This window comes from Gambusia affinis, linkage group LG19, assembly GCF_019740435.1.
Source record: "Gambusia affinis linkage group LG19, SWU_Gaff_1.0, whole genome shotgun sequence".
NCBI lineage: Eukaryota > Metazoa > Chordata > Actinopteri > Cyprinodontiformes > Poeciliidae > Gambusia > Gambusia affinis.
The window spans coordinates 9576346-9594316 of record NC_057886.1 but is presented as its reverse complement, the minus strand read 5'-3'; the positions used below and the strand labels follow the sequence as shown (position 1 = coordinate 9594316).

The window sequence follows — 17971 nt, the reverse complement described above, 5'->3', positions numbered from 1 at the left end:
CGGTAGTAAATCCGATTCAAGCAGCGGCTGCAACGAATTTTCTTTCTTGTTAATTTTAACAACTCCTCATGTTGTAGGTGGAACAGGTTTTTATTTTGGCAGTGTTGTGGATGTCGACATTTGTGTGTTCGTTCTGTGAGTTTGTTTTGTTTGGTCGGGAAGTTGTTTCTCCAGAAATTTATTGGCGCTCTAAGTTCCTTTATGCTGCGCTTGGCAGTTGGTGGTTACCATAGTAACCGGTAGCCGACAGCTCGGCCCCTTTTCCTGACTTCTGAATGGCTTTTGTGCTGTAGGCTAAAAATGAACTGCTATTAAGCTGGGAATTAATCAAGTTTAATTAGGTAGAGTTGCAGCTTTTGATTCTGATTCTGTGTGTCTAACAGCTATAAGGATAATTGGGGCCTGCCCATAGCAATGCATAAGGAGAGCAGTGACTGACTTGCTAGTCACTGCCTCCATGCATTGCATGGCAGGCACCTGTTGTTCTACACCCAATAGAACGTCTCTTTAATACGTATTATTTATTATGCTTCCGTTACCATTAATGCGGCTCTTCCCGCTGCGAGCCCTGTAAATGACTTTTCTAATATTTTGTGTCTCCTCATGTCATGTATTTGTTGACATGATAGTCGATGCTTTTATTTTGAAAGGGCTTGGAACGGTAAGGTGACTGACGCAAAACGGTAGAAGTAGCGTGGCCGTTGGGGCAGAGAAAGTTGACATGAACGAGTCGGAGTGAAGGGGAGATAGTTGGGGTGTGATTCAGGGTGACAATCGGTTGGTTGGCGCTTGGTTGATGAGGGAACAAGGTGAGTGTGTTGTCGTGTATATACGTTTATTTTTCCTGCGGAACGTGTATTTCTCTATTGGGTGTGACGGTTGTGTTTTGCCACTAGATGGTGCTGATTTCTATGGTCAACCGCCAACAGTTGAAATACGTTGCATTTTATTTCATGACAGGGATTTTGGATTTTAATAAATACATCTATTGTAAAACATAATTTTAGCACACAAGGTAAAAGATTTATATGTTAAGGTCAGAACAACACTGTTTGAGTACTAATGTTATTTTATTTGTATATTTTGTAGCTCTTACGGTGAGTTCACAATAAAAGGCTGTTCAATAAAGGACTGTGAACCATCAGTTTAAGAGACCATCCTATTCAACCGGGACGCTACAAGCCCACCCACAAAAGTGGTATCAAAACGTGCGGCTCGATCCCGGAAGGGGTGCTATTATTTTTTTTATAAGGAATCGGACTTATGATGGCGACGTAAAAAGCGAAAAAAGAGCAAAGTTTCCAACTGCCGAAACGCAGAGCATAATTGACACCAACTGCCGCTTTTTTAGAGTGAGAATTTAAGCAGATTTCTGACCCCAAAACAATTTTGAAATCGCTGTCACACCCACAAATATCGCCCTATCGATATCAAACACGGTCATGACATTGATACGCATGCCTGCTCTGGTAAAATGTGTTCGATATTTCTCTAGGTCTCACGGTTTTCTGTCAAGGTGCTTCAGAGTGAAATCATGCGCGCTCTCCCAGATTCACTTCCATGTATTTCTGAAAAGTTTCTGCACTATTTTTTGTCTCATCACTGCAATTACTGTGAATGAGGTAAAAATATGAATTGCGGTACTATCGGAGACGACAAATAGCCCTCTTATATGCTTCAAACGGTTTTCAAATATGTATTACGGTTCCTGAATGGCAAAGGTTTGTTCGGAGTGCTTTCTCCATATTAATTGGCTGGGTGTCTCATAAAGATAGAATTTTTTTCCCCCCTTTCTGTCTCAAACACACATGACAGTTAGCAGCTGAACCATTACCATAGCAACGGAACACATGAGGCCAGATCAGCTGATTTATGGGAGAACACTCTGGAATGAGCTGGCCTTTAGAACTAGTGTTTTGGGCATTTTATAACTGATTTTAACAAACCATTGTTACACACAGGATTAATGTGTCAATTTTAAATAAAGCTTAATGGAAATTTCCCAATAAAAGCCCCAATATCTCTGTCAGGTGAGTGCAGCGTCTATGGCATTAACCTTTGACCTAATGATATTAAATAGGACTATCAGAACACCATATCTGTAGTTCTAACTAACTAACTAACTAACATTATCTGTTTTTCTCAAGTTAGGGAACTGCCTTGCACAGCAAGGCAGTTCTTTAAGATGAGACTTTTACCTTAAATAAGCTATTAGCTATTTTTCTTACTTATTAGTCATTTTAAATATACTGAATGGAGTAAGTCAATTACAGACAACATTCAAATGATACTCCACATGCTATTGGCAGCATTTAGGTAAGGAGATGTTTGGCCTGCTTTGATCAGAAAAACTAACTGCTTAAAACTATTAGGATTCCATCTCTCCCTGTGTGTTTCATTCTCATGACAGTTGAGCTGCTCTTTAGAACTACAAAGACTGAAGGTTAGAACTACAACATGGCGCAACTGTCAGTTACTACAGAAGAGGTCTGCGCTGGCCTTTAGAACTACTTGTGTTTTGAGCATTATAGAAACGATTTAACACAATCACTGTTACACATGGGATGAGTTTGGCCCTTCCAAATGAAGCTTAACACTAATTTCAAAATAAAAGCCTTGGAAATTTTTACATCATGTAATTGCTCTTTTAGGCTTTATGTGACTGGTTTCTCCAAAGCACTCTTACACATTGGATTAGTGTGGGCATTTATTATTAAGCTTTCTGCAAATTTCAAAATAAAAGCCTTCATATTGCCCTCAGGTTAATGCATTGCCGTAAGGTGATGCAATAATATTAGAATGCTTTATATTCTTCTCTCAGGTTAGGGAACGTTCATTAGCATTAGCATTTTATCTTAAATAAGCTATTAGCTATTTTTCTTACTTATTAGCCATGTTTAGTATACTGAATGGTGTAAGTCAGGTATAGACAACATGCTAGTGATGCCCCACATGCTACTGACAGCATAACATTAGCATTTTGGCTAATTTTAGCTGATTCATTTAGTTTATCATGCTGAATGGTGCAAGTCCATGTTAGTCAATATTCTCCACATACTTCTTTGGAATTTTTGAACTTAACTTAGCATTTATGCTAATTTTTAGCATAAATGCTAAGTTAAGTTCTGAATGCTGGGTCCAAACCGACGGGCACACTTTGGCAGGCCCCAGTTAAATTTCTTCAGGAATTTTCTAGTTTCTTTTATTCTCTTCAACGATTAAAACTGTCAAAACAATTTCCAGATGCAACTTAAACATTTCTCAATGTCCTACATGCCTGGAAATAGGACCAAGTTCATATGAAGTCATTTCAAAGCAGTTAGATAACACTTTATCCTGATCTGATCAGCCATGTAGCCAGTTTCCTTTGTCAGCTTTTCCCCACCCAGGGTGGATTTTTCTTCCATCCTAAAGTTTATTGTCTTTAACCTTCAAGCTGCTCACGCCCACAAGAAGAATAACACAATGCCACCCAAAGCTTCTGATGCCAGTGGTTGTTGGAAAAAGGACCTGCAATGAAATATCAAGAAAACGCTAAGACTGGGTTTCCTTGGCGTGACATGTCTTGATTATATGTCGACTCCTTGAGCCAAGAACAGCTTCGATATCCTGTTGCAGTCGATGAAAAAAAATATTTCCAAGCGTTTTAACCATAAAGTCTGTCTTGCATGAGTGTCAATGAGTTGCTTTATTTATGAAACGAGTTCAAACAAAAGCACCGAAAGATGTTTTGTACTAAATACTTGTAGATGTTTATTAGAGTTAGAAATAAATTGGTGCTTTTCATAACTTAATTGAACCGTTCTACTTCTTAGGTTATTTTTTAAAAACTGGAATTGGGTGTGCATCTTAAATTGTTTTGTGGATTAGTAGTAAGATCACACATCCACATAAAGAGATCTACACAAATGTGTTGGAAAGGCGGCCGGGATGAATCAGTTGGGATAAACAAGTGATAATTTTAATGTTTTCGTTTAGACTTCCTCTAGATGGGGCCTGTGGGCTGAAACAAGTTCGGTTTTCACTTTTATTGTTTTGGGGTTGAGTAGCCTTTTTCAAAAAAATATTTCATGGTCAATCAAGACAAAAATTGAGATGTTTGACCAAAATGATAAGAAATATGTTGGGCAGGGGCAAAAGGAGGACCTCAGACAACATGCATGGTTATTGCAGCATTGTGCTGTGTGCTTTTTCCCTCCCACAAAACCCCCCTCAAAGTCAATAGAATAATGAAGGAGAGCTTCCGCCAAGTCCCTCATTTTTCCTGCAGATCATCAAGTAGGTGGCAGAAACTTGGACACACCATCATGGTGCTCCAACATGATGACAAACACACATCAAAGCTGGGTTTAGAGTGGAAAAGGCAAACTGAAATTCACCGTTTGGGATGAACCTGACCAAAGTGCCAAAGATAAGGAACAGAACAGAGCTATGTGAAGAAGCAGCCAAAGTCCGAGCAAAACTTGTAATGGTCTGCAGAGCCCCTAAAGATTTGCAGAACATTTTCAGATCAAAGAGGAAGTTCTTCTGCATGGAAGAAAATCATTAAGAAATTAAAGGTGGTTTAAAACCGCCGCGCAGGACAACAAATCACTCAAAGGAACTAATTTTGTTAACATACTTTTTTCCCTAAGACTATTAACTCATTAAGACTCATTAAATTCTGACAGTAATCACTAATTTGACGGCAGCTCATTAGCAGCAAATAAATGATGTTGTGCTGAAGCGTCAGGACTTTGTCGTCGAGGCGCAGGAGCTGCAGCTGTCAGCGGAGCGTCGTGTTCCTCTGCCCTCCGCCTCTCTCTGTCTGGCTGAAGGAAAGCACAGATAGCTGCCACAATTAGGGCTGAGTGCGGCTTTCAGCAGCCCACTCTGCGGGCTCAAAGACCGACCCCGCATGACTTCCCGTTCTTCGACACTGCCGAGTGGGTGGAAAAACATCTCCTCCATCGCACAGCTCATCTCGAAGGATGCCGCTCCACGGAAGTGACCAGTAATGTTCTCATTCAGTGGCAAGAAAAGGTAGATTTTATCTGCAGCTTGATGCCTCTTTGGTGTCACATATGACGGGTGACGTAAAACCGATCCGATGTCTGAAGGCAGGACCGGGACGTGAATGTGTGTCTAGTATTTCCTTCCTGGAAGGATAGGGGGGAGGGGGGGGGGAAGTCGTTTGCAGTCTGAAAGTCTATCTCATGCCTCTAGGACCTCAACACATTTTCTCATGTTACGACCCTTCTATGTGCTTGTTATCTGTATGCCACCCCCATTTTCTCAGCTTCCACTAAATAAAATTTCAGACACCAGTTAACAACTGCACACAAATCACGTCCGTCCACCAAACTGATGCAGCCAAGAGGCCATTTGTAACTGTGGGATTTCTTTTCATATATGATTTCTTTTCATATATGTAGAAAAATGCAAAAATTATTTCACTGTTTTTCTTTTAGCCACTTACCAATAGCTTAGCATGCAATATTTTAATAAAAGGAACAAAGTCATCAAAGCTCTGTAGGAAAATTGATCTGGAAATGACAGTACATAAAAAAAGATTTTAAAAAATATGCAACTAGTCAAAATCAGTGAGTGGCTGTCAAAGTCTACCACTGAGTAAAAGATGCCGGATGTTTGTGTTCCTACTTATTGTCAAATTAGAAAGAAAGGGGGTGGGGGGAACGTGGTTAGTAAAACATAAACACATTTTACTTTTTAATCTATCAATTTCCATTTTAATGAGATTCTAATTGGACAGTGGAAATTCCACCCTAGAAACATGTTTGAAATATCTCCTTTTGCATCAAAAAAAAAAAGTATGCTGTCAGATCAGATTTGAGGGATTGGGATTAGGCGCAGGACAAAATCATTTCAAGGGTCACAAACGATCTTTGTGTTAGAACAGCCTTGTCAAAGTCCAGACCTACATCCAAGTGAGAACAGCTGAAAATATCCAACTCAGAGGTTCCCTCTGCCCAATCAGACAAAACTTGAGCTCATTTAGCCAAGAAGAACAGAGGGGCAGAAATTTCGGCCTGGATGTGCAAAGAAATCAGATTGCTGCCTGATCTTGAGTGTGTGTTTCTGTGATGTGCTCTCTGAGCTCAAACTGAATGAAGAACAGCCAAGTCTTCTCCATGTACATGGAAAGGCGTGCCTGCTGGGTTGCATAAGAGTGAAAGCGGAAACCTTTGACCCCCTCCAGCCAGCGAGAGTTCAGCAAATCACCACGGTAAATTATAACCTGCTCCTGTTTTTCGAGCAACTTGTTCGCTCCTCCCCACCGGCTGATCTTATGTTAAAACTCAACACACGACGGCGTACAGAGCAGGTGCTTGTTATCGCTGTGGTGTCTGGCTGCAAGGAAGAAAAGGCACGGAGGTTGGCTTTGTGGTATTTTATTATAGTAATCTGGAGAAATTTTTTTTGTACTCTGTGCATTTCCAGGTTGTTGTTTCTCACAACAAAGTCAAACGAAACCAGGCAAAAATCAGAATAAAATCCATTGGGATACATTCAGTGGAAGACATCAAGAACAAATAAATCATCTTTGCACATTTTTTTTTTTCAATCTTTTAAGCAAAAATATATGGAGAAAATGTTGTGTTTTTTTCCCTTTACTTTTTCTTCTTCACTTTTAAGTCAGAAGGTGGGGGGAACAAATAAACTATTTACAAAATGTTTTCCAGACAGCTGTACAGATTTAAACTTTTGTTTCTTAAGGAAGATCTGACCTCAGTGCAAAGGAACCACCCTTGGGTTTCCAGAGACAGCCAGTTCTGCTGCTTTCAGCACAAGTCAGCGAAACATATATTGAAAAAAAAAAACCAAATCTGCTGAAATGGGCATCAGGTGCACAAAGCTAACCCACATAGAGCTTTTGGTTTGACTAACGGTGAGGAGAAAGTCATTCGTCTCAGCCAGGGAGAGAATCAGGAGTCCAAACTACAGGCTTTATTACTTATCTACTATAAGAAATACAAACAGTGAAGATGAACAGTTTAAAGTGTCTTACAACAGTATTTTAGGCGTCTTTTATGAGGTTTAGGGCCTGGGTTTAAACCATCTGTTTCTGTGGAGGGGCCAAATGTAATTCAGCAAATGATCTGGAGTTACATTAGCAGGTCATTTCAAATCAGGAGTCTTACTTGCAGTAAGTATGAAACACATAGTTAATAGCCTCCCCACCTTCAATTCACTTTGATTACAAATCAAATCAAAAAATTAAATCAAACTTTATTTGTATACAACAAAATCAAAGGTTTCAGATTTTGTTTTGGGTTTTTTTTCTTTCTTTCTTTTTTTTTGCATGTTTCCAATGTGAACAGATTGTGATGAGAACTGCTCAAATCCTGCAATGTTGCACATTTTATATAACAGGACAACATAAAATACCCCCTGACACGATGACGCTGTCAAGTCAATTTAACGACAGCACACATTTTTATCAAAAAGTGGACCCTGTGTTTTGTTGGAAAATATTCAAGGATCAGGATGTTTTATTAAAAATGTGCATGTTTGATATTTCTTTTCTTATTCCTATAATTTATCATTTTGTGTTTCATAACATTTTTTCTTGTTTTTGAGTAGTTTTTATGTATTTTTGCACTTTGGGCATTAGCTGAACGAGATGCCACCTCACCTCTATAATCAAAGATGAAGAGAGGTAAAACAAACAAACAATCAAAAACCTTATTCTATATTTTCCTGACTCCCATACTGTGAAACCGTCTTCAGCAGCAAACTGTGTTGTGATTCCTCGGCAGAAGGGCCCCATGTGTAATTCTTCTGAAAGCTGGAAGTTTCTATGTTAGAGGTCAACGTTATTGGCACAGTCTTTCATTTTGCTGTGACTGCGGGTGATTTTAAGATGTGTATTAACTTATAGCAAGGAATTTTTCTAGTTAATTTATCATTTAGGTGTTTGTCCCTTTTATCGACTTACTGGCATGACTTTGAGTCTTGCAGTTGTACGGTATGATGCTGAGATGAAAATCTGTTTAAATAGTCTACAAATTTGGCTTGGTAAATAATCAGCTTCACTGCAAAGTCACGTCATTTTGCAGCTGCATGTAGTCCAGTTGAAGCTGTGAAGTCTTTCTCAAAATACATATATATATATATATATATATATATATATATATATATATATATATATATATATATATATATATATATATATATATATATATATATATATATATAAACCATGTTGCTTTCATATATATATATATATATATATGCACTTCATATTTAAGTTCCTCATCAGTAGGACAGTTTTCAGTTGCGTCTAATAAAGCTCATGAACCATCTCAAAAGGAAGAAAAAGTTGTGCATCCTTTGACGTTTTGAATTTATTCCTTGTGTGGCAGGCATAGCGTACCACTGGTCTTCAAACTGTAACAAAGATGTCTTCATCTGTGTTACAGTGTCTGCAGAATGACATTCACAAGTCGACCCTCTTCAGCCATGACAGCCCTTCTGTCAGCAGACAAAGGTTAAAGTGCGGATTCTCTTGGAGAAGATGGTTGAATGCTGTCAGTTGGGGTTAGCTCCGATGGACAACTTTTGTCTTTTTCCGTCTCAGCGTCTCCATCTACATCCTCATCCCTGCTGATGAAGGCCAGCTCATTCTCGTAGCAGAAGGAGTTGGCGCCAGACGTTGGGAATTTCCTCTCCTCCATGTCTTTGGCGCTGCACCTGGGCGTGGACGGCACCTCAAAGGTTTTGTGAAAGTAGGCGTAATCGATCCTGTACTGGCTCCTCTCCTCGAAGATGATTGGCTCGAAGCGGTGGCCCCACAGGATTTCAGATGGCAGGTAAGAGCTTCGCGCTTGCGTCGTCATGGCCGTTGCCTCCACCAGTCCTTCCAGGATGATCACAATCTCGAAGTCGGACATTTCCAGATCTTGCTTGCTGATGCCAAACAGAGGACTCTCTTCGTCGATCTCATGGATGACAGTGAGGGGAGCGACCAAAAACAGGCGGTCGGTGCCTTTATCATAGCCAACGTTCATGTCGATTTGATCCAGGGGGATGTACTCGCCCTCCTCTGTGTAGCGGGGCTTCACCATCTGAGCCCGAACATGAGCCTCTACAATGTGGCTCTTCCTCAGGTTGGCAACCCTGAACATGAGGCACAGCTTCCCATCCCGCATGGCGATCACCGCATTGTGGCTGAACAGCAGAGTCTCAGCACGCTTCTTTGGCCGCGCCATCTTGGCCATGATGGCGCCAATCATGAAGGCGTCGATGATGCAGCCCATGATGGACTGAAAGACCACCATGAAGACAGCCGCTGGGCATTCCTCCGTCACGCAGCGAGCTCCGTAACCGATCGTCGTCTGGGTCTCAATGGAGAACAAGAAGGCCGTCACGAAGGTGTTTACCTGTGTGACACAGGGAACAAAATCCCCTCTGTTTTTCTCCATGTCACCATGCAGGAGGCCGATGACCCAGAAGGCCAAGCCGAACGTCAGCCAGGACATCACAAACACCAGGCTGAACAGCAGGAACATATACCGCCAGCGGATGTCCACGCAAGTAGTGAAAATGTCTGACATATATCTCTGGGATTTCTCGTCCATGTTCGAGAAGTGGATGTTGCACTGGCCAGTCTTGTTGACAAACCGGCTGTGGCCTTTGCGTCTTGTGTGGATCTTGCCATTGCCAAAGCTGCCCACGGCCAGCATGGTGCTGAGTCTGACTCCTTCTTCTTCACAGGACAGAAAGCTGCGGTGGTGGTGGGCCCTTCCTACGCTCATGCCGCAGTGAAACGCAGCCAGGGGGGCTTCACGCAACAAGCCTGCCTCATGCACAGCTGAGCCCTCGCACAGAGGTGCACAGCTCTGTTTGGTGACAACTTGGTATCAGTTGTCAACTTCTGGGAAGGAAAGGACAGGCAGAATGTTATTGTCACCAAGTACAAAGATAGAACAGACAAACTAGACCAAAACTGAGAGTGTGATGAAAAACATTTAACCAGTTGAAGGCGCTTATTTTGATTTGTCTTTTTAGTCCAAATGTTTCAAATGTAATATTCAGTCTTCATTCTCTGAATAACTGTGAAAGACATATTTCACTGTTTTCAGCTTCAAACTTTGACTTTTTCCTTCGCCTTCCAAAACATCCTTTTGACAACCATCAAGGCATTGATTTGTGTCTGACTTTCTCGTTTCTGATCGGAAATACTCTGGTTCATACTATAAACATTTCAAAGCTCATCAAGGTACAGAAATAGCCAGCTAATTCAATGCCCTGCCACTTTATGTGACGTATCTTGTTTTTCCTCCAGCTGGCACAACTATTAGAGGCACTGGAGTACCGCGATGAGGCTGTGTGATTCCCTTGCGATGTTGAAGTGGAACGTAATAGGGGCTAAAAAAAGATGAGGCAGAAAACTGGGTATTGAAACAGAGGTCAGCTCAGACACAAGTGGTTCGATGGCAACATTCAAAGTGATCACCAAAGACATCTAGTAAGAAAATAAAAATGGTTTAAAACACCGCAGTAAAATGATTAACTTGCTTAAAGTTTCAGGCATCTAATTACTATTGAATGACTTAGTAGTAATTGAGATTTAAAAAAAAGTTGTCAGATTATCCATTTTGAAGCTAAAATAATGCCATTCTTGCAGATATTCCTTCATATGTTCGAAACTAGGTTATTTCACCTTGTAAGAAATAACCCGAAGGCTCTGGATCCATGTTAGTCTGTGGTATAGTGTAATTGAAGACAGGTGTGTTTAACTTTTTGACATTGCAGTGGCTGACTATTACTTTCCAGTGGGAGTTTCTAATCTCTTCATCAGACTTTTATTTTATTCATACACTCTGTATTGAGCTAAAAGTATTCGTCTCCCTTATCTATACTATTTTATCTTTTTTCTCATATTACAACTCTTTTGTAGCCTCTAACAAGTTTTCCTAAAGTAATGCCCTTCCCCTTGCGTTTCTTCAACTCTCACCAGCTTCCCCCGTCTGCGCTCAAGGAACTGTCAAAGCGATGTGACCCTGATTTATTTTCCAGCAAGACAACAACCTGAATCTTCCAGCTAGAGGTGCACAGAAATTGTTTGACGATTCCAAGGTGGATGTTCTGGAATGGCCTAGTCAAAGCCCAGACCTAAGTTCAATAGAGAATTTGTGGTAGGACCTGATGAGTGTAATATCTAATCGAGTAAATGCTTTTTAGAACCATTGCATAAACACAAATCTCCTGTCTTTTATCGCATAACTGGGATCAACTTTTGCAAATAGTTGTAAAGTCTGTGATGTCCTTGTACAAAGAAGCATTTAAAATTTTACATAACAAGCCAACAAAGTGGCATACTTATAAAATTCAGAAAAGTATAATCTGTTCAACTTTGAGAGACTGCAGAGGCTTCAATTCAGGAAGATGCTAATATAATTTGGATAATCGTGTCTCTCATTTTAAAATAGTTTCCATATAATAAAACAATTAACACTGGACCTTTTACATTTAATGTGAAAAATAGCTAATATGTGAACACTAAAACGTGTTCAGCCTTCACTACTCAACATTTACTTTTAAGTAATTTTATTTGACCGAATTTTCTGGGGGGTTTTCCCCATTAAATTCTTATTTTATTGTTAGTATTACGTGTAATTTGTATGTTGTTTTTAGGGTTGCACTAATATCAAAATTTGGGCCAATATTGATGTCCAGTATTGATTGACATTGGTAATGCTGTTTACCAATACTATACATATTTCCCTACACTTTCGACACAGTGTTCTTGAAAAGAATGTGGATCGAAGTGTAAGGATGGTTTAATGGGTTTAACAAACTGGTCTACATTTAGTCTAGATGACTAAATGTAGATACATGTTTCATCCTAAAAGTTTTCCTTGTATCAACATAGGAAGTCGAGAAAATATCTGGACATCTGCTGGCCCCCAGACAGGGTGGAGGCAGAAAGTTTAAGGGGTCATCTTGGTGGAGAAATGGCTAAGTATCCATTCGAATAATGGCATTTAGTAACAAAATGCAAATGTTCACTAAAAGCTGCCCTTTATGTTTAAACATACTGTATGTTTGAGTTGTAAATGGAGAGACTAATTTAATTTCTTAAAGCGGTTAGAAAGAAAAAAAAGAAACTGGTTTGCATAGCAAAAAAATGAACACTAATATCTGGGTCATTCTAGCAAAATAGGAAAATATGATTCCGTCTTTTTGCTTTCTCTCATTTTTCTCAGTTTAATGATGAAGGAATCATCAAATAAATGCATTGTGTTTGCAACGTATGTGTGTTTTTTGAATTTGTTTTAACAAAGCTTCTTGGTGGAGCCCTGTAGTCTGTCCTGCCAGTGTCTTCACCATGGAGCTTGGATAACTCCCCGTTTCTACCCTTCATTTAACAGGTGCATGTAATAAAAAAAAGTAGGGCAGGGACAAATTCACAGCACTGGGATAAGTGTCAATTATAACAACCTATTTTTATTTTGTTTTATTTTATTTTGCATGTTTTTAAACAATAGTTGCTGTTTTCTGATCATCTAGTTGCTAGGAAGCAGAATGTGAGTTTCAGAGGGATGTTATTTTCTAATTTCTTCGTGCCAAAGCTCGTCTGCTTTCTCACAAATCACACTCTGCCTGCTGTGCTGTTATATTAATGCTAAGGAGACGGCAAGCGTTTTTCCTGCTGTGAATTGTTCTTACTGGAAATATATTTTGAGCTGTGAGATGAGCAATAATCCAACACTTAAATCCATCCTCACTGTGATGTGTTATCAAAAGAAAAACTTACCTTTTGTTCATGCGTTCTTGATAAAAGCGGATCTTTATTTTTCCTTCTTTTCCAAAGCTTCCAGGTTTTTGTTTTTCACTAGCCAAATTGTTGCATGACTTTCTTTAAGCTCCTTTCTCTTCTTCTCTTCTGTTAAGGGTAAAACCACTCTATCGTCCCGAGAAAGCAAAGCAAATAATCAGTTAATATTTTCATGTTTCTGCCTGATTTAAAACAATCTATTTCTCCACCAGAGCTGGAGAGGATCCCAGTGTGTCTGCTTGATGTCCAGGGGTCCAAAAACAGACAAAAAAAGAAAAAAAAAAGAAAGAAAAGATAAATTACAGAAATACTTCAGCCAAGCTCTGAAATCATCATTTTTAATCTCAAAATAGAACAGAGGACTAATTAAATGAATTTATGGGCTGCTGGTCCGGTCCAATCAACGATTCGACTCGTCACAGTTTATCCTCACAGCAGCGGTGGCCGACAGTCTCTCCTCTTCCACGTGTCTCTCACTTTCTTAGTATATCTGCCATCTGATCTTGTTCTGCTGCATATCCCACTCCGTATCCCACATCTAGTGAACTATTGCTCACGGCTCATCTCTGGTCCTCCCCCTCCCTCTCACGGTGTCACTGTAGATACTTGGCATTTGGAAATGACTACACGCTCTTCCTCGGTGAAGTGTTGATGGTCGGCTGATGAGAACTGCTGATGAAAGGACCAACTTGTTCCATCAGGTTTAACGCATGCAAGCATGACCCAAACATGAAGACTGTTCTTATGAAACTGGTTTCACTATGAGGTGTTTCAAGACAGAGAAAAGATTTTCAGAGTGATCGCTTTGGTTTCCATTTAGGATCATTTGGTTATTGGAAATGTTCCTGTTGAACTTGCAAATAGCTGTTTTCTTAGTTTTAAGTTTAATTTTTTCCATAATATATTCGTTATTTAGTTCTTAAAGATGGACTCCGGTGTTAAAATGGAAGGGTTTTAAAATATATTAGACAAGTCTATTCAAGAAGAATCTGCAAAAAAAAAAAAAAAAATCAACAACCTGGTGGCAAGTCTGCCCACAGCACCCAGTCTCTTTTAATCTACAATTAATGATTATAAACTTGATAAGCAACAGCAACACTATAAAGCTTACAAAAATTGCACGTTTCTCCAAAATTGATTTAAAAATAAAAAACACTTCTGGGATGCCTTTTAAGAGATTATGAGCATCACTGAAGGAGCTGCTGCAATTATTAGGTTGGTACTGATTCTGTTCTAAATAAGAAAACAATCTTCTGTATTCTCCATATGTCCAAATGAACACATGAGTTTGTTCTTTTTCTTGCAAAAACAACAAGAACAAAGTCGCTTCTGCCAAGGAGACCAACTTCACAAGAACCTAAATGCAGAACTCTGGTGAGTCTCAAAGCTCCATTTTACTGCAGGATTTATGTATAAAGTTTGACTCTACCAGACACCAAAGAAGAAAACATTTCTGATGACGTGTCCATCACACAGAACTAAATTATGCCATTTTGTTCTTTTAAGGATAAAAAACAAAGTGGAAAACACATCACTTGAATTTCATTTATTTTGTCTTTGCGAGTTCAGCTTGCTTGTAGGAAACCTCCTCTAAATATAACACTGAAAAACACTCGAGCTACCTCAGATTTAGTCTGAAGTGGCCAGAAATGAGAGTAATTTTGAGAAAAGCACAGAAGCATTTTTAAACAACTTGAAAACTATTGCTGCTTCCTGTGCAGATGTCCACTGTACAAAGCTACTGTCAGAACTGTAAATGGGTTACAGGTTCAGTGTGGAGACCAGATGGGGATGATGATGTAAAGTGTGCCATCGGGACGGAGTAAACCCAGAGCCTCGTCGTTGTGTACCAAGTGAGTTATTTAAAGGCCTCCTCACTGCGGCAGCACAAACTGGGCCAGGTTCAGCCAGTTTCAATGGTGGGTCACACTTGATCACCTTTCAGATGACCACCACACGTCTGGGCTATTTTTATCCATTTCAGAGCTGGGAGGTTTTACGCCTTCAAATGTAAGATGGAAGAGAAAGATTTTCAAATGACACCTTCCCTTGTTAGTTGGTAGATTTTAATTTTAATTTAAAAGTCTTATCTTGCTGTGATTAATTCGGTGTAATTTTATTTTTAATAATCATAAATAATTTATAAAAAAGATCTCTCAAGAGAAGTAAGGTTCTGATCTTCAACTTTATAAACTATGTGTTGAATGACATTTATGCTCAAGGGTTAAAGAACGATTTAAACAAAGAAAATCTGTAAAAATACAATAACAAACAAACAAAAAAACAAAAGCAAATGTCTGTTCCTGAGACAGTTTACAAGAATAAGAAAAGTATTACAGCGAGTTCTTCAAACATCAATCAGGAGCATCATCCTCCAGGCAGAAGCTGCTGTTTCCAGCCAGGTGCCAAATTTATATTTGTCCTAAGTGAACAACGTGGGATTTATCCATTGTCATGGAAACGCTGAAAAATCTAAGTTTGAGCAAACAAGTTGCATGTAGGTCACACTCCTCTGGACCTGATTTATTTAGATATTTCCTCTTTTTGTTGTTGTTTTTAACAGTGTCATAATAAAATAAACGAACAAAAATAAACTTCATTTCACTGAATGTTTTATCCACAGCGCCATACGCGAAGATTGCCATCCGGGAGGTCCTTTCAGCTGCAGAGTAAACACAGCAGTAGAGGTTTGGTTCTGGAAACAGGCTGTACTCACAGAGCTGAGCACAGCCTCTACACTGGTTGCTGTAATTGATCTCTGCTTGGCTAAATGGGCCACTTATTTTTACAGCCCGAGCAGATGCACCTGCGTACCGGTGTTTATACCTGAGCCGCTGATCAGTCATGAAGACCTGGTTTGGTGGGGCAGCTTGAGCTAGAAGAAACCCTGCAGGTGCTCATAAAACACACACACACACACACACACACACACTCACACACAATCCATCCCACATGTAGGAATGCAGAATCAAGCTGATGCAAATTCGTGTGTGATACGACGGGCTTGTTATTCCATTCAGCATTCATTTATTTACTAAGACTGTTGAATATAAATCTATCTATACAACATGATTGTATGCAAGTGATTTGATTAAATGTTTTTCACTGGAGATTAAATTTGTTGTAAGTTTGTGCTGTTTACATTTAGTTGAAGTCATAACATAAGCATCAACATATTATTATTAGAAGGACGACTTTGGTGAAGAAATAATGTGACTGCAACATGAAACCATTCAGTCACAGTGTCCCTAAATATTCATATTTCCTTTTCCAACCAGGGTTTTATGTGTTTGACGAAGAAAATATAGCACATAATTGTGGTGGGGATTTTATTTTATTTAATTTTTTTGTCATATAAAGATTTTAATAGTGTGCTATTTGTTTGGTTACTTTTGTTCCAATTTTAGCTACAAATTCTAGCTCATTCTTTTTTGCACATTAGCTCAATCAAACTCAGTTAGACTGAATGGAGAAAGTCTATGAACCCTGTCCCACCCGATGATGAGCATTCCCACACCATAACGCTGCCACTGCCGTGTTTCAGAGTGGAGACGGTGTGTACAGGGTGTTGGTTTCTTGCTCAGCTTTGGTTTCATCTGGCCAAAGCGCCTTCTTCCATATGTTTGAAGTTTCCCCAAGATGGCTGGACGGCAAAGATGGATCTCTGCAGCTCCTCCAGAGTAACTATAAGCCTGCAGGCTGCTTCTCTGGCTAATGGAGGCTGAATAGATGTGCATGTCACAGAATTTTTATCTGTGAAAAAAACATGTTTTCATTCCACTTTGCAGTCAAGCACTGCTTTGTGTTGGAGTACACAAAAGAAATTAAAAATTCTTTGCCATCCACTGTATGTAAATCTTTAGATATATGTTGAATTCTTAAATTAGAGAAAAGAATGTTTTGCCATGTTTTCTAACTAAAAAAATATTTGAATAAATTAATTTCTGCAGTCCTACATCTGCCTTCATCTTACACCTGTGGACAACTTTCAATCCTTTAATAAAAACTAGTGACTGTATTTTCTCCTCAATCCTGGTTTGTGTCTTTAAGCTGCCAAAGTGTAGAAATGTTTGATAGGAAGGTTCAGAGGTGGTGCTGTTTGTGGCGTTTTAAGCTTCCACACTCCAAACCCCAACAGATCACCATTCTGCTTGCAGGTGCAGAAGTGTGGAGCATCCATTTAAAAAAAAAAAAAAAAAAAAAAAAACAGCCTCAAGAGTGGGTTCATTCTCAGTGTCAGCTCACATGACTTGAGTTTTTCCCCCAGTGGGGGTCTCGAAGAAAGGAGGGTGAGTGTTGGGTTTTAATGAGCTGCGATGTTCCTCTGAAGCAACATGACTCTAAGGAACAGAGACGCGTCTCCTGAACAGCCTCTGACACACGATTCACTGAAATCGTGTCTGAAAAAAATCATTTACATCCCATTGTTTCAAAAGAATAAAGACAAGAAATCTGACGTCCAAACTGAAAGCTCAACTGAACCCCCTGTGGTATCAAATTTGCGTTGTTTTTCATGAGGAAGAGCGTCAGCTGTCCCTAAATATAATCATCAGTCATGGAGACAACATGATGTGTGCAAAACGTCATCCAGAAGAGTTCGAACCTGTGGAGCGTGTCGGCTGTGAGACCAGCCAGCAACTCGCAGAGATACAGAAAAAAAAAGAGTGTCAATGGAGGCAATTAAAGGCAGTTAAAGTCATGACCTGTTCTTTGTGTTTGTCTGGAGACAAATTATATACTTTATTTTATTTAATTTATCTATTTTTTTGTCTTTATTCAGTGGTTCCAGCATCAATTTTCAGATTATTTTTGCATCTGTGGAAGGTCTCTACTCTGATTAAACATGAACACAGAATTACCTAATGTTATCATATTGAAAAAATATATATTCTTCACAAGAACATTTTTATACAGGGTTTCTGTCTTGTACATGTCCAGATACCTGGGTTTCTTCTTGGTTTTCCAAAAGCTTTTCAGTTTCTCCTCCATGTTTGTTTAATAAATAGTAGAATATGTACTTTGTGATTTTTGTACACTTTACATCCAAGAACAGACAATGGGAGCATTTTCCTTTTACCATGACTGGACTTTCTTTGGCATCAGAGGTACTGCTTTAAGTCCTAAACTTTTATTTAATTTTATTTCTCACTTCACACATTGCTAATGCAGCTAATCTGAAACTCTTCT

General features: G+C 39.3%; 1 protein-coding gene across 1 annotated transcript; it reads right to left on the bottom strand.

Annotated features, from left to right (window-relative positions):
- Nucleotides 1-8492: 8492 nt before the first annotated feature.
- kcnj12b (potassium inwardly rectifying channel subfamily J member 12b) lies at nucleotides 8493-9758 on the bottom strand. The gene has a single exon (XM_044100963.1). The coding sequence runs from the start codon at nucleotides 9756-9758 to the stop codon at nucleotides 8493-8495; it is 1266 nt and encodes a 421-aa protein (XP_043956898.1).
- Nucleotides 9759-17971: the final 8213 nt, after the last annotated feature.

Excerpts from the sequence above, each read along its gene's own strand:
- kcnj12b (XM_044100963.1), bottom strand. The coding sequence starts at position 9,758 with ATGAGCGTAGGAAGGGCCCACCACCACCGCAGCTTTCTGTCCTGTGAA.